Genomic DNA, 24638 nt, shown 5'->3' on the forward strand with positions numbered 1-24638 from the left:
GAATGTAAACTTGCTTACACTATTAATGAACATCATAGAGACAGTTAAAACATGCAACACTCAACCAAAATAGCAAATGAAAACCAAAACCAAATTTATTGTGAACTAAAACAAAAACCATATCAAAACCAAAAACTCTATGAAAATTCAGCTTGTTTGCTAATGTAGCACCTACCTCCACTACTGTCCATCTTCAGTGTCCAAAGTACACATTTCACAATTTCTTGCACTACAAGAGAGGCACATGTGAGATCAGACACTATGCTAGAGATTGGCTAATTTAGAACACCCTGCTTTCAACCTCTTCTGACTGAAGGTTTCCTTGCTCCCTCTAGTAATATTCATCTACTGCATTTACCATTCTCCAAACTCCAATAACTACCCAGCCCTCTTCACATTCTTCTCCATGAAACTTGACACCTGCAATCCAGTCATCCAAATAGTGAGATCATCTTGGTAAGAGACCTCAACATCCATAATTCCCATTGGCTCTACTTTTACAACAATACCAACCACTCACCCCGATACTCTGGATCTCTTTTTAACCAGTTCTCCCTCGAAATACATCATTGAAGTTATCTCCCTGCTCAGCAACTCAGACCACAATCTTGTATAAGTCTCCTCTTACAGAGAATGCACTTCCTCAAGCCACTCCTGACCTCGCATCCTCTGGCACTACAAAGGTGGTGCCAAATGGGATGGCCTCAGGAACTTTTACTACTCCTTTCCATGGTCTGGCTATTGCTGCAGCTAATCTGACCCTAAGATTTGCTCTGAACGAGTCACAGAAAATATCCTCATTGGCATAAAGGCTTCTCCCCATTCAACTCAAAATCCTCATCTGCTTTCCGAGACCTGTTCAACAGAAAGTGTATCACAGCAGTTGAAGAAAAAAATTCAGCTTACTGTTGGTGGCTTACATTAAGAACTCCAACTTCATACCTTGCCTATACCAAAAAATGCAAAACAGTCATCAGTAGATCTAAATCTGTCTTCATAAAGGCCAATAGCAAAAAAAAAGAAAAAAAGTTGCCTCTTCTAGTCCCTTGCTAAAGCCAATACATGCAACTTCTACTCACCTGCAATTCCTTATCTCATCCTGATGGCACTGTTACTTCACTGAGAGATAAAGGTGACCATCTAGCATTGTTCTTTTCCTCAAACTCCTGAACTGACCAAGGAAAAGTGCCTTCTACTATATTGGAATCTGACCATTGCATGCCTCCACTAATTTTTCAATAAAAAAGACATCAGATAATTACTAAATAACTTGGACACAAAAAATGCTCTTGGTTCTGATGGCATCTTTCCAATTGTTCTCAAATATTATGCTCTAGAGCTGACCCCTGTCCTATATAATCTCTACAATCTATTATATACTGATTGGAAAGAAGTCATGATATCAAAATTGGAGATGTTAATGTCAGCTCTCTGCTTCATGAGGGTGATGTTATACTTCTATATAAATCCATTACAAGTCTGCAAGATTCCCTGACTAAATTGAATAACTGTTGTAATAGATAAGGTATGAAAGTCAACAATAAAAATACAAAGACAATGAAAATAGGCAAAATCATTGAAAATGTCAACTGCGTTGTGAATGGAGAACCTGTGGAACAAGTAAAACATTTCAGCTACTTAGGCATGATTTTTAGTGAAGATGCTAAATTAAATATGGAAATACACAACAGAATCAACAAAGCTGGTATGGTAGGAAGTCAAATGAATAAATTAATATGGAATAAGAGAGAAATTAGTACTAACATATCCTGTAAACCCCTTGAGGGTACATGGCAGGAATTTGATGATGGTGGGGAAAAAAAATCATTCTTTGGGATGATAACAAAGTTTCGCTTCTTCAGGATATAATGAGCAAATTATATTAGAAATTCTTTTTTTTTAGTCACCTGTAATCTTGGACTTTAATTATTTAGAAGCTGTCGGGATTGTTTCTAGTTGACTGTAATGGTGATATTCTTCGATTATTAACTTGGGGTTTACAGAGGGACACACAAGTTTCAAGCACGCTTGCACTTGTTTTCTTTCTCTTTTTCTTATGCCAGAACTTTGTTCTCCGAATAGTTCAAAGTCCCCTCTGCTCATCTCCCAGTTTATTTTGAGATGATTTATTAGGTAGTGGAAATTTATGCTTCAAATCAAATCAAGCATAACTTGCAACGCATCTTTAATTGCTTTTCCATACTAACACATACATGCAGATTATTGCTAATCTATTTTCTTAGTTCCAGAAGAGCTCCTCCATTTGAGCACTTGGGACTACATGTGTTAACCTATAAGAACATAGACATACATCCAAATCATTTAGAAAGTCATGATCCCTACCTGTGTACAAAATTATTTACAAAATAAACTGGTAAACAGTCTGCATCATCCATAGAAGAGTGTGCTGGCATATACGAAAGGATTTAAGATGTGACTGAGCAGTGATAAATCAAACAAACCCCAATAAGAATGGTGTTTGAAACTTTCTGATGTCTGATTATCATCCTCCATCTCTCTCTCGGTCTCACCTTCGTTCTACAAAATCTTACTATTTATCATTGTGGTTCATTTTGCAGGTGGAGATTTCCCCCCCCCCATAATGATATGAAATTATTATCAACAAAAGACCAAGCTATATCAATGGTTACATGTATATAAGTGAATCAATGCTAGATATGAAAAGGACAAAAATATTTAAGGGTGATAGAATCACACATTAAATTACAAGAATTACAAGAAAAGTACATTTTTTTTTAAGACTGGCAAGTAATTATATTTATACATATACTACATGCATTCATTTTATAAATCAAACTGGTACTTAATGGAAATTGTGATTAAGTCTTGTTTCACTGGTGCAAAAATTAATATTAGTGAAGTAACTTGAAAGGTGAAAAAGATTGGATGAGAGAGTTATTGGAAGAAGTTCAAAAGAAGATCATGAGGATGAAGATCATAAGTCTGTTACCATACTATGATCAATGTGAATCGAGGAGGAGGACAGTAATTACAAATTAATCAATGCTCCTTTACAAGTGGTGTGGAATTTGTAAACCTACGGACTGAATTTGAAAGACAGAAGTAATTACGTAATGCTGATGGGCTACAACTAAATAGATTCAGAGTTAAGTGTCTAGAGAAGAGCTTTGTTCAGCATGTGGAAGCACAAAAGTCTGGAAAACTGAAGCTAGATGGATGTAAGGGAGGATGAGGTGAGTGAGTGATTGAGAAAATGACCAAATAATGCAGAATCTAGTTTCTCAAACAATATCAAATGGGAGTAGTTAACACACGGTGCAAAGGTGGTTGTGGACTTAAGAGGATGCTACAGTTATATATATATATATATATATATATATATATAATTATTATTAAGAGACCTCCAGGGAGTCGGGTACTCATCGAGGGAGGCCACATACTACACACACACCAGCTATCATATTTATTCTTGAATTCATTCGCACTGCTTGCACTAACAACATCCAATGACAATCCATTCCAATCATGCACCAACATATGAGAGAAAAATTTATCCAATGCCCTCCTTCCCCATTCTCCATAAACTGAAAAATTCCATCAATTGAAATCCTGTATAACCCTTTCAGAAGTTTGTAAGTCTCAATCATATCACTCCTTTTTCTCCTGTTCGTTAGTGTCTGCAGTTCTACAAATTCTCAATCTATCTTCATAATCAGTATTCCACAATCCTGATATCATTTTTAACACACTCCTTTGCACTCTCTCTCTCTCTCTCCAGTATATCAGAATCACAAAGGAGACCAGACCTGAGCACAATAGTCTTATCAAGGCCTTGTAAAGAGACAAAATGATATCCTTATCTTTACATGTGAATGTTATTTTCAGCATTGCAATTATCTTTTGAGTTGTATTTGCAATCTTTGCTACATGGCCCCGAAACTTCAACTTCCTATCACTAACACTCCAAGATCCCTAGCCTGATCAGTTTCTTTTAGAATAATCCCACCAATATAATTCTGGATATCTAATCACACCGAAGTGAATGACTTTACATTTACTGACATTGAACTGATATCCATTTTCCCAAGCCCATAATTCCAGCCTATTCTAATCATTTTGCATATAAGCAGCATTCCTGATTACCCTACCTATCTTTGTATCATCAGCAAATAGCTGTATGTCACTTGTCAAACCCTTCCCAATATCATTAATGTACAGATTGAATAACAGTGGACCAAGTACTGTTCCTTGTGTACACCACTAGTTACCTTAAATCTTGCAGACTCACAACCCCACATATCCCACTTTTTGATATCTGTCAGTTGGCCATCCACTTATCCATGCTAATATTCTATAATCCAAATCCATATTTTCCAATTTATGCAACAGTCTACCATGCTGTATTCTGTCACAAGCCTTAGCAAAATCCAAAAATTATCATGGTGTAACCGTTCCCCTTGTCTAGTTCAATGGCAACATTGTTATAGAATGTGAGCAAGTTGCATGACCTTCCCTTAATAAACCCATGTCGCTTATTGCAAAGTTGAAATTCACTGTCAACCCTTTTCTGAATGCGAGCCCTAACCAATTTTTCCAAATTCTTCACCACCACTCCTGAGATACTAATTGGTTGATAGTTAGGTACATCGGTATTTGCAGCACCCTGGTGCAATGGAATTACCATACATTCTTTCCATTCCTGTGGAATCTTCCTTGTTCTGAGACTCATGTTAAACAGCTTGGTCAAAAGAATAGCCAATTCAGCTAAACACTCTTTTAGTACACGTGCTGATATCCCATCAGTTCCTATTGCTGAATTCCTATTTAGTTTATGCAACAACTCTAATACCTCATATCTGAGTTTCTTCATCCAGTGAAGATGTAGCAGTGAGCTCACTGTCATACACTAAGTTGATGGCTTTTAACAAAGTCTCTTCTGCATCTGTAACACTTATGGCATCTGCATTTATAAGAGTTATTCTTTGTTTTACTTGCAGCAGCATATCATTAGGATTCTTGTGGGTTGCAGAGCCAGTTTCTTTTCATAATCAGACTTTGTGCTTTCCGTACAACAGTTGTGCCTATCCTAGCCTGCTGCTTATAATGTTCATAACGAATGTCATCCTTATGCAAACGGTATTTCTTCCACATTGTCCTTCTCTTATGAATCTCTTTCTTAATAAGATCACACATCCATTTGACTCCTACTCTATTTATTCTTCGAACTCTAGGGACACATTTGATATCGCATCATTTAAGTATTGTTTAAATGCTTCCCATGCACTGTCGATATTCTTTCCATCCAGCAACCGATCCCATTCCACTGAACTCAGTATACTAACACTCTTTGACCTCGAGTTCCTTCTGTCACATGCTGCTCGAGGAAGTTGTCCCACAACAGCTCAATAAATGCATTTTTATACATAATTATACATATATAATTGGGTAAAAGAATTATGATTATTCTTTTCACGCTCATCATTTCTATTTAGTGATGCATTTCTTCATCACTAGCAACCAATCAACCAGGTCTGTAACAACACCCCACTATGTAAATGATTTTGTTAGATTGCATCTCCACATCAGATGGCTTCAAACTCACTGCCACATGAAATACTGTTAGTAGTAATACTACAATAATAGGTTTCAACTCTAACTGGATTCAAGCCATCCAGTATCATTAGCAGCACTCCCTTCCCTCCTTTTATCCATTCTAAAAATAGTGTACCCTTTACACTCGATACCAGTTAGTATGTCCTATTCTGGTAGCCAGTTCTCACTAATGTCTACAATCTGAGGTTGCAACATATTAACTAAGGCAACAAACTTAACTCCTTTATTTCCGAAACTCCTAGCATTCGTGTACAGACATAATAATCTACCTGTCTGTTCTTTTGTATACTCTTGTCTGCATAACAGAGTTAGACAACTTGCAGATCTCTATTCTTCTCCAGTGCCATATATATGTACACTATCTTTGCATGCATTTCATAGGTCTGAACCTGATGAACGCAAAGTCAAAATCATTCTCTACTTGTATACATTTCCATGACAAAGCGAAGTGTGTGCGTGTGTGTGTGTGTGTGTGTGTGTGTGTGTGTGTGTGTGTGTGAGAGAGAGAGAGAGAGAGAGATCAGAACTCCCTGGTGGACACAGGAAGTTAAAGAGGCAGTGAAGGAAAAAAAGAAAGCATATCAAAAGTTCCTGGCAAATAAGTCAGCTTTTACTCTTACAGAATACAGAGACAAATGTAAGAAAGCTAAACAGTGTGTAAAACTAGCTAAACAAAACTCATGGGAGGACTTTGGCAAGAATATAGAAAATAAATATCAAGAAGGTGACAATATATTCTGGAGGTTGTTGAAGAAGCTTAGGAATGGAGGAAAGAATGCTGTAAAAGGAATTAGAGATGATAAAGGTGACATGAAAACAGGAGAAAAAGATATCCTTGAAGTATGGAGTAATTACTTTGAAAAACTGCTAAATGAAACAAGCAGTGATGACAGCACAGTGATAAAAAACACTGACCAGGCATGCAGTCAGGAATACATATCCATACTTGAAATAGAAAAAGCCATCAAAGCTTCAAATATGGAAAGGCAGCAGAAATAGATGACATTCAACCAGAAATGCTGACGTATGGTGGTATAGTCTTACAGTGGCTGCATTGCATAGTTCAGAATGCCTGGAGAGAGGGACGAATTCCCGATGATTGGAGTAGAGCTCTAATAGTACCCATATATAAAAAGGGAAATAAAACTGAACATGAGAATTACAGAGGTATTTCCCTACTGAGTGTTCCTGGCAAGATCTATGCAAGTATACTTGAGAAACGGTTGAGAAGAATTGTGGAAGAAAAGCTTGGTGAAGAACAAGCTGGATTCAGGCCAAATAGAGGCTGTCAGGATCAGATCTTCACTTTACGACAAATAGTCGAGAAAGCATGGGAATATAACAAAGATCTCTATTTCAGTTTTGTCGATTTGGAAAAGGCATATGACAAGGTGCCAAGAGAGAGAAGCTATTCAATACGCTGCAGTTATATGGTGTCAATGGGGCATTATATCAAGCAATACTTAGTCTTTATTTGAGTTGTAAGTCAGCAGTTAGAATTGAAGGAAGTACAAGAAGATGGTTTAATGTTAAATCTGGTGTGAGACAAGGATGTACATTATCCCCTCTGTTATTCATTATCTATATGGATCACATTATGAAGGAATGTGGTATTAAACCTGATATCAAAATTGGAGATGTTAATGTCAGCTCTTTGCTTTATGCGGATGATGTTATACTTCTAAATAAATCCGCTACAAGTCTGCAACATTCTCTGACTAAATTGAATAACTGTTGTAATAGATATGGTATGAAGGTCAGCAATAAAAAGACAAAGACAATGAAAATAGGCAGAATCATTGAAAATGTCAACTGTGTTGTGAATGGAGAACCTGTGGAACAAGTAAAACATTTCAGCTACTTAGGCATGATTTTTACTGAAGATGGTGAATTAAATATAGAAATAGACAACAGAATCAACAAAGCTGGTATGGTGGGAAGTCAATTGAATAAATTCATATGGAATAAGAAAGAAATTAGTCGGAACACTAAATTAGCTGTATACAAGACAGTGTTCAAACCAGTTTTAACTTATGGATCTGAGAGTTGGGTCAGAAGTAAAACACTTGACCAAAGACTAGAGACCGCAGATATGAGAGTCCTGAGAAAGATTAGAGGCGTGAACAGATTGCATCAATGGCAATATCATATTAAAAATGAGGATGTTAGGAAAGAACTTGACATTGTCAGCATCCAGGAATGCGTTAGCAGAGCTAATCTCAGGTGGTATGGTCACTTAAATAGAATGGGAGAGGAAAGATTAGCAAAACAAGTGTTCTCTGCAAGGTTGGCAGGAAAACAACCCAGAGGAAGACCAAGATATAGGTGGATTGATACGGTACAAAGTGCCTTAGACGATAGAAATATAAGATCTGATAATGTTGGAGTCTTGACAAGTACCAGACTGATTTGGAGGAAAATTGTAGATAGGAGGTTAATAATGATGTAATTTTTTCATGTAGTACTGTCATATCCTGTACACCCCTTGAGGGTACATGGCAGGAATTTGATGATGATGATGATACACACACACACACACACACACTAACTAACTAATATGCATCAGCAAGAAGTGGGAGAAGTTTTTGGCATTGGTTAGTGCAACCTTGCCAAAAGTTGTAGGTGTTAGTGAGACTGTCTAACAGCAGATGATGTAGTTACAGGTACAGAATGTGAAAGATAAGCCCTTCATATGCTTCAGAGAGGATAGCAAAGATACGATGGGTGAAGGGGTACTACTGTCATAATAGCAGATGAACTGCAGACCAAAAGCGGCTGGCAGTTTATTCAGGGTCATCTGGTGTGACCTTGAGATAGAGGCCAGCACAAAATACAGTTGGTTGCTGCATTTTGTTGTGCTTATCTGATTATCATCCTCCATCTCTCTCTGTGTGTGTGTATATATATATATATATATACATATATGTAGAAAGTATTTTTACCTTGGGTATAAATATGTTAAAGATACCAAGTAATTTTAAACCTGGTTTTACTCCATTTCCCAAGTAAGCAAACAAACAGACTAAAAGTCAAGTTTGCGCCTGCAATTGATGCAAGTCTAACTGATCCCACAGGTAGTGCAGGACCAGGGCAACTCGTGGCAAAGGTGGAACAAGCTCCGATCACTAATCTTAATATTTACCCTTAATGCCAAAACACATCTCCAAGAAGGGGATGTATAATGTTTTGTATTAAAGGCAAGGGGCCACTACCCAGACCGGTTTCGACCTTTATTGAGGTCTCGTCAGTGGGAGCTAGGCTAGAATTAGAAATATCAAGATTTAGTAGTACAGAGCTTGTAAGTATTTCGCCAAAACAAGTTACCATAAGGTGTTTTAACCTTATTAAATAAGAATCTCTGGAGGAGATATAAATGTAGAAAGTATTTTTACCTTGGGTATAAATATGTTAAAGATACCAAGTAATTTTAAACCTGGTTTTACTCCATTTCCCAAGTAAGCAAACAGACTAAAAGTCAAGTTTGCGCCTGCAATTGATGCAAGTCTAACTGATCCCACAGGTAGTGCAGGACCAGGGCAACTCGTGGCAAAGGTGGAACAAGCTCCGATCACTAATCTTAATATTTACCCTTAATGCCAAAACACATCTCCAAGAAGGGGATGTATAATGTTTTGTATTAAAGGCAAGGGGCCACTACCCAGACCGGTTTCGACCTTTATTGAGGTCTCGTCAGTGGGAGCTAGGCTAGAATTAGAAATATCAAGATTTAGTAGTACAGAGCTTGTAAGTATTTCGCCAAAACAAGTTACCATAAGGTGTTTTAACCTTATTAAATAAGAATCTCTGGAGGAGATATAAATGTAGAAAGTATTTTTACCTTGGGTATAAAATTGCAGGCGCAAACTTGACTTTTAGTCTGTTTGCTTACTTGGGAAATGGAGTAAAACCAGGTTTAAAATTACTTGGTATCTTTAACATATTTATACCCAAGGTAAAAATACTTTCTACATTTATATCTCCTCCAGAGATTCTTATTTAATAAGGTTAAAACACCTTATGGTAACTTGTTTTGGCGAAATACTTACAAGCTCTGTACTACTAAATCTTGATATTTCTAATTCTAGCCTAGCTCCCACTGACGAGACCTCAATAAAGGTCGAAACCGGTCTGGGTAGTGGCCCCTTGCCTTTAATACAAAACATTATACATCCCCTTCTTGGAGATGTGTTTTGGCATTAAGGGTAAATATTAAGATTAGTGATCGGAGCTTGTTCCACCTTTGCCACGAGTTGCCCTGGTCCTGCACTACCTGTGGGATCAGTTAGACTTGCATCAATTGCAGGCGCAAACTTGACTTTTAGTCTGTTTGCTTACTTGGGAAATGGAGTAAAACCAGGTTTAAAATTACTTGGTATCTTTAACATATACATATATATATATATATTCCAAGCTGTCCCACATCAAGGGATTATTATTATTATTTTTTAAATTTTGTATGGTGATTCAACACCTGTTAGCCTCTATTATGGGAGATACAGCACCACCTCAATCCCCCCTAGTTTTTTATCCGGACTTAGGACCAGCATAGCTGACAATTCAGACCTATGGATGGAGGGATCATCTTAGGTATTCCTGAAAGATGATGAAACTTTCATCATCTTTCTCTGAATTCAGAGTAATTTAATAATAAGGTGGTACACCTTTTGGCAACTTGTATAAGTAGAGATGACCTCTCCATTGCTTCTGCCTTGGTATCTCCACTTCTGAGCCTGGCTCCCACCGACAAGACCTCAATAAAGGTCGAAACATGGGTAGTGGCCCTTCTCTTAATGCATAGCATTATACATATCCACAAGGAGATGTGCTTTGCATTATGGGAGATACTGAGACAGATGTGATGATAGTTTGTTCCACCTTTGCTATGAGTTGCCTCAGTCTTGAAGTATCTTCAGGTGCAAACTTTGGTTGGCTAACACTTGGATAAAGGATTAAACTAAATTTATTATAGTCTAACAAAGTGAAAAAAAATTTCAACAGGCTTCTTATGTTGATAGTACCAATCATTAACTCTGGTAATGTTGAGTTGGTGCATGTTTTCAGATTTGTTCCAATAGCTGACCTTTCGCTGTTCGCCCTGGCGAAAACAACGGGGGCGTTGTTTAACCGGGTGATGCCCAAGCCAGCATGAAATTTTGTCACGTTGCACCATCATTTTGTATTTTGGTTTAAGCCAATAAGAATACAATTTGGTCGGCTAAATCCCAAGTTGCCAGCCCATCCTCGTTCGTTCAGTATCCAGGTAGATACCCAACAGGGTACACCACGAGAAGATGAGGATTGGATATTACGTCAGAAGCCCTGGTCGGTTCTCTGCATTCCTTTAAAGGCTATATGGAGGTCTCCTCTCAGTTATACAGCTTTGACCTTTAAGCATCCCTTTTTTTATCATTTTTTTTTTCAAACATGGTTATAATGAAAATATTCAATAACAGTATTATAACAGCTGTTATTCAGAGATGGTTTCAAGATCATAATAGTAAATTACTGAATATTTTATTCCATTGATTAACCATATCTAAGTATTTTGTGTTTATGCCATATGAAGGTAACATTTATCCAGTGACTGTAACAAACCTCAATGATGATGTTACCACCTGCATGTTGATCTTCTTGATAATGACACTGTATCCTAGATAGAGAAACAAAATATATTTCATCCATGTTGCCATTTCTTTGTAGCACTTCAGCCTACTGCAGACATATTCTCATTCTAGATAGAGAAACAAAATATATTTCATCCATTTTGCCATTTCTTTGTAGCACTTCAACACTACTGCAGACATATTCTCATTCAAAATTTCAGTAATATTTTCTCATGTAAAAATCTATCCTGCTACGTGGATTGGTTATTTTCACATATCAAGGCATGTTTTCAGCTAAAACAAGTAAGGAAATGATTGCAGTCATGCAATCATAAATAGATGTATTTTTTAATGAACTATGTGTAATTTATATCAACCATAAATAATTAACCGAGTTTGACTTGTAGACCTTTTATTGATTAAAGCCGAATGTTATTCTGACATGTTTCACTGTCTTTATGGCTGACAGCATTTTCTCTTATTAAATTTCCATTGTATGCATTTTTGTTAATCCTTTGAGTTGCTTTATACTTTCTTCTACTTTGGCTGGTGAAGGTTTAAATATTTCTAACCTCTTTGGGTTAAAAATATTTAAACTGGGTGACAGGTATGATAAAATTATCTGTTCAAAAGTCTCAGGAGGCTCATTGCAGTTTAGGAGTTCATTAAAATACTCTGTTTATTATATCACCTCTAGTAGCTAAAGTCTGTCCATTACTATTGCTGATTATTGCTGTTTTCAAATGTGTGGGACTGCTTTTTGGTTTCTAATTCCACGGAAAATTTTTCCAAGGTTATATTAAATATAAATTGTTTCTGGATTTCTTCAATCTATTCGTGTAAAAATTTTCTTTTCTGTAGTCTGATTATTTTATTTGGCTTCCTTGCTATTTTCTGAGCAACCTGAATATCAGATAGATTATTAAGCCAATAATTTCCAAGATTTAAATTAGTGAGAACAAAATTAGAAAGAAGTCTTTACAGGAAAAACTGAAACCAATAGTCTATTTACTTGTATGGATAAATGTAACTCCAGTACTGTTTAAATTACTTACTTTTACAACTGTTAGATACTCTGCAACAGCAGATCTTGCAGTAGATGACAGTTTCCGAGCACCTTCATCACAAACCCAACAATGGACTCCTCGTCTGCCAGAATAAACCCAAAGGAGATGCTTATAGCCAAAATCCTCTAAAAAAATAAAGTCCACATTAAAACTAGTTGAAAAATATTTACATAAAAAAAAGAGAAAGAAATTGCTAATGATAAATTAACAAGTGAACTAAAGAAGACAAATGGGAATCACTTTATCGCTAAAAGATTACAAATCATAAATTTTGATCCATCTTGGGCTGCACCTAACTGACATGAAATACTGAAGTCAATAAAATATCTACACAATGTTAAAAAGTTATAAAATTGATAATTAATATCCTGTATACTATAGCACCATAACAGTCTGTCAAATGTCATCCACTACAACCCCATGGCAAAAAAGTATCCGATCAATGTTGATCACTATGACAGCTGCAGCAGACACCATATATTTCTTGGAAAGCTTAAGCATGCAAGAAATGAAATAGTTCACTTTAGTATCATTCCCCAATATGCAAATCTACAATTGTCTGCACATGCATAAAGCACAGAAAAAACGTTCATAAGGAGCAGAAACATGGTTGCAAAATCTGAATTCTATCTAGTGTTAAAGGATGGTTCCTGTGAAAGAAATTTCGAGCGATTTAAAAAACATAATGATTGAATATCTGAAAGATGGAATTTCTGAAAGACAAGTAACTAGATTACTAAAATGTGCTTGAAGTACTGTATGCAGCATTTAGAAAAAATATTATTCGACTTATTAGTGTAAAAAAAAACATGCCTCGACGTCTTAATGCCACCTCACACATACAGGGGAGAAAACTGGCTGAACTTACATAAACCATGGGCCGTTCAACATCTAAACAATTAATGCTCGCATTACAGAGTGAAGGTCGTGATCGAACTACAGAGTGAAGGTCAAGTGACTGCACAGTATTGAATCGGCTGAATGGTCAAGGCTTTCACTTTTGCAAAGTGAAAACAAAATATTTTTTTGACAAAGCAACACAAACAAGAGCATTTCCAATGGTGTAAAAATCATATAAATTGGGAATTTGATGACTGGAAAGAAAGTCATTTTAATGAAGAATCTCAATTTATCTTGGAGCTGGTGATGATAATGGTACCTTTGTATGGAAAAGAGTTGATGAAAATTCTTTGATTAGTGCATTAATACCAAGCCTAAATTTTCACCCTCATTTACCATTTGGGATTGCATGATATCACAAGGTTTTCAAAAACTGTGTATTGCATTATGTACAGTTAACTCTGAAGTCTATAAAGAAATTTTAGAGCATTTTTTGGTTCCTAGTATTGAAGAATGGTTCCAGGATTCCAATGACTATTTTTCAAGACAACCATGCATCTTATTACCACAGTAGGTAATTCAAGAACTATCAGTGAAACAATGAAAACACTCCAATTAAAACCCTGACTTGGCCTTCAAATAGCTTGGACCTTAATCCAATTGAAAATGTTTGGAATATTTTAAAGTGAAAAATCGACACCAAGAAAAGCCCACAAACATCATCAAATTACTCAACCAACTGTCAAAAGCTTATTGAGTCCATGCAATAAAGTGTGAAAGCCATCATTTGGACTAATGGAGGAATAACAAAATACTGAGTTTGGTGATTGGATATATATGTTACTTTTTTCTTCAGTGTTTGATTTCCATTTACCTAATTTCTGGTTAAAAGTAACTATAAGATATTTTTGTAATAAATTTTATTTTTGTTAATTATATTTATATTCACAATTGTTCACAATGAACAAAATTTATATAATGAGGAAAAATAAATCCTAACATATATATATATATATAATGTCAGTGTTACAATTGTTGATCAGATACTTTTTGCCATGGGTTGTAGTAATTGCAATGATAATAGCTGATTCCTGTAAATGGCATCAATAATATTGCTAACAGAAGATTCAAGCTGAATTGTTTTTACTTTAACTAGTATTTCATCTTAAATTTGTATTTAATGCAGGTAGTTAAAGAAATCCTAAACAGAAATGTAAAGATTTCCTAAATCTTTTTACTCCCATCCTCTGTGTATGCACACAATCTTGAAAAACTTGACTGTTTTGCAGACCACTTATTATCCTAAACCACAATACACCTTTGGCAGACTACTGACTGCAAATTACAGATATCACTTTCCTAAATAGACTTTTTTTTTTACTAATGTTGGCAAATAAGCACAGTTACTTTTAGCCCATTCATTCATTCATTCATAATAATAAAGTCTGTTATAGCAGTGAATGCTACTATACTCAACTAACAAAGTCTTCAATTTGAATAGTTTAAATCAGAACTTTAGGTTTACCAGTAACCTCTGCACTCCTTCAAACCATGTTACCACAGCACATGTAGTAAAATAGGGTGTTATAGTATTGATAGTCTAGTCAGTCATTTCTACAGAAAAACTTGACATGTTATTCAATAGGAGTTACAATTCTGTAACTCCTATTGAATAACATGGATAAGAAGTGCAATTTGGTCTCACTATTTCATCCACCTAGCCAGTAGGGAGGTTAAAGGTGGGAAGTTGTACTGAGTGGGAAAAACAGTATGGAGGGAATGAAGAAAGCTCATTTCTATAGAACTACCATTCTGAACACAGAATTGTTCAGAATGGTAGTTCTATAGAAATGATCCTACACATGATGAGTCACAAGACCTATAACACTACAGCGCCACATGTGTGCAAGTGATTAAGGAGAAAAATGTAGCCTGATGATATGTTTCTTAACCCCCAACCGGCCATGACGTCTATAGATGTCCAGCTAAATCTGGATACAATTCTGTAACTCCTATTGAATAACATGGATAAAAAGTGCAATTTGGTCTCACTATTTCATCCACCTAGCCAGTAGGGAGGTTAAAGAGTGGGAAATTGTACTGAGTGGAAAAAACAGTATGGGGGGGGGGGGGAAGAAGAAAGCTGATGAGAAGTTAGTTAGGTGTGTTTGAAGTTGGACAGTGTATGGGTGCTGGCTAGAAGAAGAAAGGTAGCAGCCAATTCAGAGAAGAACAATGTTCATGAAAGTACCTATAGAAGAGTTGCAGCACTGAAATAGAGTGCCTATGTGAGGGAAGGGTTGTCTATTAAGCAGATTGCCCTCCTCTGAATATCATCAAGAATTCTTAGAGAGGTCTTGAGTGCTCCACCCCAAATGTGGGAACAGTATTCCAAAGTTGGACAGAACTGAAACTTATGTTTAGAAAGAAAAAGAAAACCAAGCTTTTTAGAGGTTAAGGAGGCTGTGTAAGTAATATGTTTGTGTCAGGATAAACTGGATGTGACAGTCAATCCAAGAAGAGAAAGTTGATCTTGAAAGGAAACTAGAACATTATCAAAAATGAGAAAGGATGAGCTAGGATTTTTCTTGTGGGTAATAAGGCAGGCTTGAGTTTTTTTAGCATTGAAATTTACTAAGTTTTTTTCACCTCATTTCAAGATGTTGAGGTCAGTGTTCAAGTCATTGGTTATGGAAAATCTTGAGGCACCTAACATTACGGTACTGGTACTGTAGGGTTTATTGAATTAAGAAGAGGAATGAAAAGTACTGTCATCAGCAAAGCTGTGAATAGGAGAAAAGGAGGTCACTGATGTAAAGGAGGAGGAGTGTGGGTAAAAGTACAGAACCCTGATGCACTCCAGCACTGATAGAGAAGCCATCCATCATGGCACACAATGAATGACCAGTGAGAAAGCTGGCAATTCAAGTACAGAATGTAGAAGGAAGAGCATAAGATAGCAACTTGTTCAGGAGGCCTCAGTGCCAGACATGATCAAATGCTTTAGAAATATAGACCGACAACATGAATTTCTCCAAATCTATCCATGACTGCCTAGCTAATCTCACCCAAAGGTGGGTGAAATTAGCTAGGAGGTCGGCTGTAGAACAAGAATAGCGGAATCCATACTACTGATTGCTAATTAACTGATGAATCTCTAGGTAATGAAGAAGCTGGTTGTTAACCTTTTCCATCACTTTTGAAAGTACTGAGGTGAGAGCAATGGGACGATAGCTAGATAGATGATTTTTGTCTACCTTTTTTGGATACAGGCTGGTATCAAATAGAAATGGGTATTAATTCAGGAGTGCAACAGGACAAATACCATCTGGACCAGGAGCCTTATTAGTATCTCGATTAATGAAGTTTTTTTTTGATGTCCTTTTGGTGCAAGTTCAGAAAAGACAGGCAATAGGAAGTTTGTGGAAGTATGGGAAGTGATTTGCTTTGGTCATCCAGGCAGGAATTGGAGGGAAAAAAAAAAAGATGACAAGAGGCCTGTCTTTTCCTTGGGTGAGGTTACCATACTGCCATCAGGATGCAAAAGAGGTTACAACATGGAAGGGCAGAAGTTATGCCCAATAGTCTTAGCAAGAGACCAGAAGGCTGGACTGGCAGTGGGCAGGATGCAAGTTTATTGCATTTCATTATGAAGTTTGCTTTGAAATCATTGATAACTTCTATATACATGTTTCTGGCTGTTGCATAAGCTGAATTAGAAACTCGAGTTTTTAATTTAAGCCATTTCTTTTGAACATAAGCTGCATTTTTATCATGGATGGCAGAAGCACACTTTCTTAGAGAACTAGGGCTTGGATACAGGTCGGTGATTTGCAGTGGAGTGGGGAATGAAGGCTCTCATTTCAATAAGGATTATTTTGGTTACTAGTTCAGTGGAGGTGTGTAGAATATCTGCTATTTAGCGATATCAGATTATCTCACATTATTATTTTTTATTTTTGTATTGACAGCTGATTGTGAATAAGTAAATAAATAAAAAGGAAAGGATAACTTTTAGTTTTATTATATATAGTTTTATCATATATGTAAACATTTCTTAAATGTGTAATGAAATGCATCATTTTCTTGTAATCAGAAATTTCTGTACTAATGTTACATATAAGAGAAATCTTTAAAGATACCAAGAAATTATATTCTTGGTTTCATCCTTTATCCAAGTATAAGTAAACAAAGTTTGCACGTGAAGTAACTTCACAACTGGACTACTTGTATATAGTGACTGATGATTTCACATCAATTGCCTTAGTATCTCATAATACAACACATATATCATTATGAAAACTGTATAATGCTCTGCATTATGGGAAGGGCCACTACCCAGACCAGTTTCAACCTTTATTGAGGTCTCATGAATGGGAGCTAGATCCAGAAGTGATACCAAGAAGTCATATTTCCACAAACAAGATGTCATACCTTATTACTAATATACTATGGATTAGAGATAGATGTTGAAAGTTTTTCATTAGGTAATACTATAAATTAAAGATGCCAAGAAATTATATTTTTGGTTTTATCCTTTATCCAAGGTAAGCAAACAAAGTTTGCACATGAGGTAACTTCAGGACTGGGCTACTTGTATAGAGAGAGGCTGATGACTTCACATCAATTGCCTTAGTAATAGAAATGTATAAGAAATATACAGAAATATGACTTCTGCATTACTTTAACCTAGTGAAAAACCTTTCAAAATCTATTTCAAGAGAAATCTTTGTCAATGATGTTGCAAGAAAGCAGCAAAATGTTCTAGGAATTTTTTTTTTGTGAGAGGGTAAGAAAGCTTTAATACACATCTGCTACTCCTAAAACTTTGAAAACTTATGCCTGATTTTTCAACTTGACAATTTGCAGTAGAACAGTGTAAGGCAGCGGAACAACTTGCTGCTCTTTAAACTAACTTGTAGTTGATTTCTTTATAAGGATTTTACTACCAAAAGTGTAGTTTCATAAGACATGACCAGATTTTCATCCCCTAAACCAGTGGTTCCCAAACTTTTTCAATTCTCAGCAGCCTTGCTGAATCCAGGTTTTCCCAAGGAGTCCTATATCAAATTCTAACAAGTACACTTTGCAAAATAGCAAATATTTTTTTTTTTTAATTAAAGGGTTAGGTAAAAATAAATAAAACACGTATTTAAGATCACAAAAAAAGTAATTGAACAAATTCAACTAATTATCATTAGTGGGATGGATGAGCCTGTTCATCACCGCACATTTTCTCAAATCTTGGAATCAAACTGGACCCAGCCACCCTCATTTCTTTCTCCACATTGATTTTCACACGATACCGAGTTTTCATCACAGTGACTGCCGAAAATCCAGCTTCGCACAAATAAGAAGTCGCAAATGAAATTAATATTCTCTGAACTTTTTCACTCAGAAGGGGATATTTATTTTTTACTGATATCCAAAATTCAGTTAATTCCATGCTGCTAAATTTTGTTTTCAACGTATTGTTGCAAGACAACTCAATAAGATTATCTTCTTCTGCAGCAGTAAATTCAGATGGAGCACTGGCATTAAATGGATCTTGAATCCATGCAAATTTATTGATATTATCATTTTGAAAATACAGGGTGGCCATAAATTAACTTTCCCTCTTTGGAGGTAGCTAAAGCTAATACACCGAATGAGACCACATTTTATACTGAGACTTTCGAAAGCATGGCAAGATGAAGTCTGTGAAAAAGATTTAGTACCAAAAGTTGCCGATAGGGGAAATTTTGGGCTGACGATGCCGAAAGCAGTCAAATATTTGCAGTAAACACAGGTAAAAAGGATTATGCAAATTTTACTGTGCATACGTGACAGCAGGGCCACCAATTCCACTTAAAAGGGGATTGGGAATGTTCAGGCAGTTATTCGAATGACTGATGAACTGTGCTCAATATGCGTCCTACCTTGCATCAACATGCTTTACTTGTTAAGTTGATTTACCTTAAACAGTGCAATGCCGTAGCGGCCCTTCGGGAATTTAGAAGGCTTCATAATCTGCATACAGGTCCTATGTCAGTTGTAGCACTGAGAGAGCAATGATTAAGAAGTTTAAAGAAACTGGATCACTAGGAGTTAGACCTGGCAGAGGACGGAAAGCAGTGGAAGAAGAGACAGTAACAGATATTGCTACTGCGTGTTCGAAGACACAGGGACCAGTACTGGTCCAAGGCTCCTGCCATAGCTCACAAACTTTTGGCTGTGGGGTATTTGAAATCCATTGTGTATGTTGGTGGCATTCCCAACTTGCATGTCTTGAAAGAGAACAAAACAGGCTGTTATGAACATCCAATCTGACTCCTTACACTCAGCTATAGAGCATGTCGCACACCGGATGCAATTTGTTGTACACAAGAAAGGTCAACTCATTGAAAATCGTGTATGTGGTCCAGGGGACCCTGATTCTGATGAATAAAACATTATTTCCTGTGAGTTCAATCACTACATTAATTTCTGTGTCTCTCGCAAGTTATTATTTTAGTTTAATTATTATTATTCTTATTATCATTGTAATGCACCACATATCCAGCTGGAACGAGTGACGCAGCTGTACACCATTGAAATGTTATTATTCCATTTTATCTGCCATTAATGTAATTATCCGCTTCTTTTCGGGTCTGAAAGCGCCAAAATTTCCCCTATCGCTGAATTTTGGTACTAAATCTTTTTTTCATGGAAATCGTCTCCCTATGCTTTCAAAAGTCTCAATATAAAATTTGGTCTCATTCTGTTTATTGGTTTTAGCTACAGATGCCTCCAAAGAGAGAAAGTTATTTTATGGCCACCCTGTATTTCTCAAACACGTGATAAGCAGTGATAAGTGTTCTTCAAAAATAGATTTCATACCTTGAGAAAAATCAACTCCATCGGAGGTCAAAAACTGTTGCAACAAGGGGAAACATTCTTTGCCTCTGTCTTCATTCATTTTTCTGTTCCATAGTTTTAGTTTTTTTTATAAAAGTTGAAATTTTCTCTATCGACTTTAACGTACGAGACAAAACATTACCACGAGAGAGCCATCGTGAAGTGTTGTAGTACAACAAAGACGTGTGCTCAGATCCCATATTCTCACATAGTTTTTTGAAAAAACTTGCCTTCAACGGCCAAGTTTTTATAAAATTTACTACATTTACTGTTGTGTCACCTTTTCTTAATAACTTTGATATCTATGCTCTTTACGTTTATTCGCCCCTTGGTGTCACGTGGTACTATCTAAGTACAAAGAGAATTGCCCTGGGATAGAGCCAAAATCCTAATGTAACAAAGCTTCTGAGGCTCTTCTTCTCATAAAATCCTAAGACATTTATTTGTTGTCACTCTGCCACTTAGGACAATTAGTTTGAAGAAAAACATCTTAACAAGAAGTGAACACCCAGCTTTACCTCAGTGACTAACAGCCATGCAATTGTGACCATAGACAGACTACTCAAATCTCCCGCTTAAGTTAGCATATTTAGCAAATGGTGCATCGGATAATACTAACAAACAACTGAATCAGAGTAAGAAAAAGATTTATTTAACATTCTAACATATATACAGTTCATGGAAGTCTGGGAAAGATAATTTCTAAACTACAAATTTATGTGCTATCATAGTTATCAAATACGAACAGTAAATTCTCATAACTCACATAGGATTAACAATAGAGCTGTTCTATATTACTTCACACATAAGATCCTCATAACTCTCTTAATTAAAACCTAGTAAACATACATTATCACCTTGTATTCACACATCCTAAGGTTATCACTCTTTTAAGTTACGCTCGTCTACTTTCACAACTTATAGTTTGCTACAGTCCTAAGTTTTATCTTTGTTAAGTCCTTAGATCTTGATTCACATAATTCATTTACACTATTTAACAATAAAATTTCACGATACTGTATTATAGTTATCTCCTGTGCTTGTTCCTCTCTTTACTCGTCCTTTGACCCTCAAATTGATTTCTTTGTGCTGGGGTTGGTACCCGGAATTCCTCAATTGTATGCTGGTCCATTCGTTTCAGTCAGTTATGCCTTCTTTTCAATAGGATTCTTGGGGCAAAGTCACTCTTTCGCACGTGTTGCCCTTTTACCTAGATTCTGAGGCCTCTTCGCAGACTACCCTTTTCTTCTGGAGTAATGCGATTCACCTCGGACCTTGCGACGCATAACCTTTCCCATGGATATGCGCCGTCTGCCGGTGCTCAGAGAAGAGATTTCCCCTCACGCTCTCGAACCGTCCCTCCACTCGCGGTCCACACACCAAAACCACCAGGGAAAAAGCCTCGTGGGGGGGTTCCTAACTCTTTTATATGCCCGCACCCTATCGGCACCTTCCGTAATCCCCCCCCCCCAACTCATTGATAGCGCTCAACGCGATATCTCTCGGTAGAGGATTTCTTCTTTTCTGCCTACTTATCACGATATGCTTGCAGCAACTTCCTTTAATCCTGTGCTCTTGGCCTTGGATTACACTACAATTATCATTAAAAATTATGAGTCATTCATCTAAGCTTTGTCTATCTAATTCCTAGGAATGGTATACTGCTTTAATCGTACTTTAACGTTCTTTTTCTCTAGAATTTTACCGCCAATATTTAACTAGCTTATCTTTCTACATAATGTAATAACACTTTTTTCTTATGCATTTTCACAATTATTATCCTTTTGTTTAATATATCCAATTTTGTTCACATATATGTAGTTTACACTCTTAGTTGCAAGCAAATTTTCTATTATAGGTTCTTTACTTGTTAAATTATGAAAGAATAAATTCTCTTTATTTTTTCATAAAGAGGAATTTTATCAATCACAAATTAACATCACTACATATTCTAAGACCCGGTTCAATGTAGGACTCAGATATTTTGATACAAGTGCTTCCCTGTGAATAATGCAATGGGTCCACAGTGCATCAGGGCTTTGCTTCGAATAAGTGCCTACAATCCTCCATAACAGCTAGACATAGAACGAGCACCATCAGTATGGATACGAATGCACTTAGTCCACTTCAAATTATTTTCAGATATAAAAGTATCAAGGATCTCGAACAAGTCTTGAGCCTTAGCACCAGAAGCAATACTTTTACGAAAGAGAAGGTCTTCTACAATGTTATTACCATCTATAAACCATACATAGCAAATCAAGTGAGCATCATTATTATTATCTGCGGCCTCATCCAGCTGCAACCCAAATTCCTTCCCTTTAATTTTTTCAATTAACTGATCATTGAGGTCCTCTGCTATGTGCTGTATTCTGCAACTGATGGTGTTATTGGACAAAGGCACTTTGGAAAGCAGCTTCCCAGCAGACTCTCCAATCATAATGCTCACCATATTTACAGCAGCCAGTAGAATGAGTTCTTCTGCGATGGTATGAGGTTTCTTATATTTTGCAATTCTATATGCCACCTTGTAAGATGCTAGCAAAGCATTGCTTAGTATTGACACCTGCTTATAAAAACTATCTTTTTGTTGATTTAACTCTTTTAACTTTCTGGTAAAATAGTCACGAGATGTACTAACCATGCTGGGATGATTGGTTTCTAAATGACATTTCCACTTACTTGGTAGCATGCACTCTGCTGCCAAAACCCTCTTTATTTTGATGGTGTGCCCTCTTTATTTTCTCTCTCACAACGCTTATTACTGTTTAGTAAAAAAACGATCTTTTTAAAAATACATACGAGAAGAAATACTTCAAAAACTTCACTTGACTAAATCACAACAATATTCAGTTGATACAATCTCCGAAAACTAATTCAACACTGACCACACAGTACACACTGCGGCCTCCCTTCACCATTGACTTCTGTCAATGTAAAACCAAAGTCCAAATAACTGTAATCATATTTTCGATATTTACCTTCTTCACACCATTGCCACTATTTGACGGTGTGCCCTCTTTATTTTCTCTCTCACAACACTTATTACTGTTTAGTAAAAACCGATCCATTTTTAAAAATACATACGAGAAGAAATACTTCAAAAACTTCACTTGACTAAATCACAACAATATTCAGTTGATACAATCTCCAAAAACTAATTCAACACTAAGACCACGCGAAATCGACAGCTATTTATATACGAACACAAAGTACCGAGAAAGTTCGAGAAACTTAATTATTGTAGAGCACCATCTAGTAACCATTTGTAGAGGCTTCTGCAAACAGTTATTACTAAGTGAGTTACTGGTTTGCACTAGGTCCACTAGATGTCGCATCCTATCACATTGAATTGAAAATTCAAATAAAATTATGAAAATTTTGTAATTGTGACACCCCTGTGAGGAAGCTGCGGCTCTCCAGGGCACTGCGGCACACACTTTGGGAACCACTGCCCTAAACACTTGAGTTTTTCTTCCTGCAAAACATAAGAAACCAGTGAGAATATACACACCTGACAGACAGACTATGCAATTAAGATTAATCATCCTACCAGAGAATTAATTTGGCTGGCATGAATCTAAGTTAGTTGGTGGTGACATGCAACTCTGCCTAACATATTAAAGGAAATGTATAATGCTTAGCATTATACATTTCCTTTAGTATCCAATATCCATGGCAATTGATGTGAAGCCATTAGCCTCTATATACAAGTAGCCCAGTCATGAATATACTTCACACGCAAAGTTGTTTGCTTACACTTGGATAAAGAATTAAATCAAGAATATAGTTTCTTGACATCTTTAATTTATATTATAATAAAGTGAAAAAAATTTCAATGGTTAATGGTAAATAAATACATGGGTAGTCGTGCTGTATATTAACAAGACATTAAACATATTTTTTGGTGTGCAGGAGGTGGGGGGAAGGAACTCAGCTCATTACACCTGTTTAAATTAAATGCTCTTTATTTCAGTTTACTTAATATGTTCATCCCCTAGCATATACACACCATCAGAGATCATACAGAATTCAATGATAAACATTATTAAGAATCTTATTATTAGTCTGTTATCAATAATTTTCTTTCAAGCTGATGTATTAAGTCTAATCTGATCAGATCTTACTTTCCTAAAGGATCAGTCTCAGTGCAACAATGCAGATACACCTTGGTCTTTATTTTCCTTCTGCATAAAACCTGTCGTGTTAATCACAAGCATCTCCAAAACACAGTTTGAAGAACAAATGAACAATATATCCTTTAGGTGGAAAAGATCTAAGCTCAATTTTCTCATGATAAGAGGAACCTTTTTTTTCAATTGAAGGTGTTAGCCAATCTCATATGGAGGTAGCATGGTTTCGACTCACACTCTCTCAGAAACTTGGATATTGCACCCCAAGCACTTAACAGATAAAATCATTATTAGTGGTTGGTAGATAGTAGATACATGTAGTGTGTAGATGGCGAATAAAGTAGTATAGAGGGCCCTTCCACAATGAATCCTTGAACTCCATGGTAGTGTTATGCAATAATCTTTCATTTCCCATTTCTGTTTAAGTTACTGCACTATCTTAGATTAGCTCTACTTACATATTCCTGAATAACAACGATGTCAAGTTAATAGTCATTTTTACTGTAGGTCAGCAAGTGATGCTA

At 36.3% G+C, this 24638-nt stretch overlaps 1 protein-coding gene across 1 annotated transcript in view; it reads right to left on the bottom strand.

Moving 5' to 3' along the window:
• Prim1 (DNA primase small subunit) overlaps positions 1 to 24638 on the bottom strand; it is a 160025-nt gene that overhangs the window by 86394 nt on the left and 48993 nt on the right. The window contains exon 4 of the mRNA XM_090409175.1: positions 12254 to 12390. Within this exon, the coding sequence (XP_090265301.1) occupies positions 12254 to 12390 (137 nt within the window). The remainder of the gene's footprint in view (positions 1 to 12253; positions 12391 to 24638) is intronic.

Source organism: Typopeltis vanoorti, chromosome 2, assembly GCF_054136105.1.
Source record: "Typopeltis vanoorti isolate ZY-2024b chromosome 2, IOZ_Tvanoo_1.0, whole genome shotgun sequence".
Lineage (NCBI taxonomy): Eukaryota > Metazoa > Arthropoda > Arachnida > Uropygi > Thelyphonidae > Typopeltis > Typopeltis vanoorti.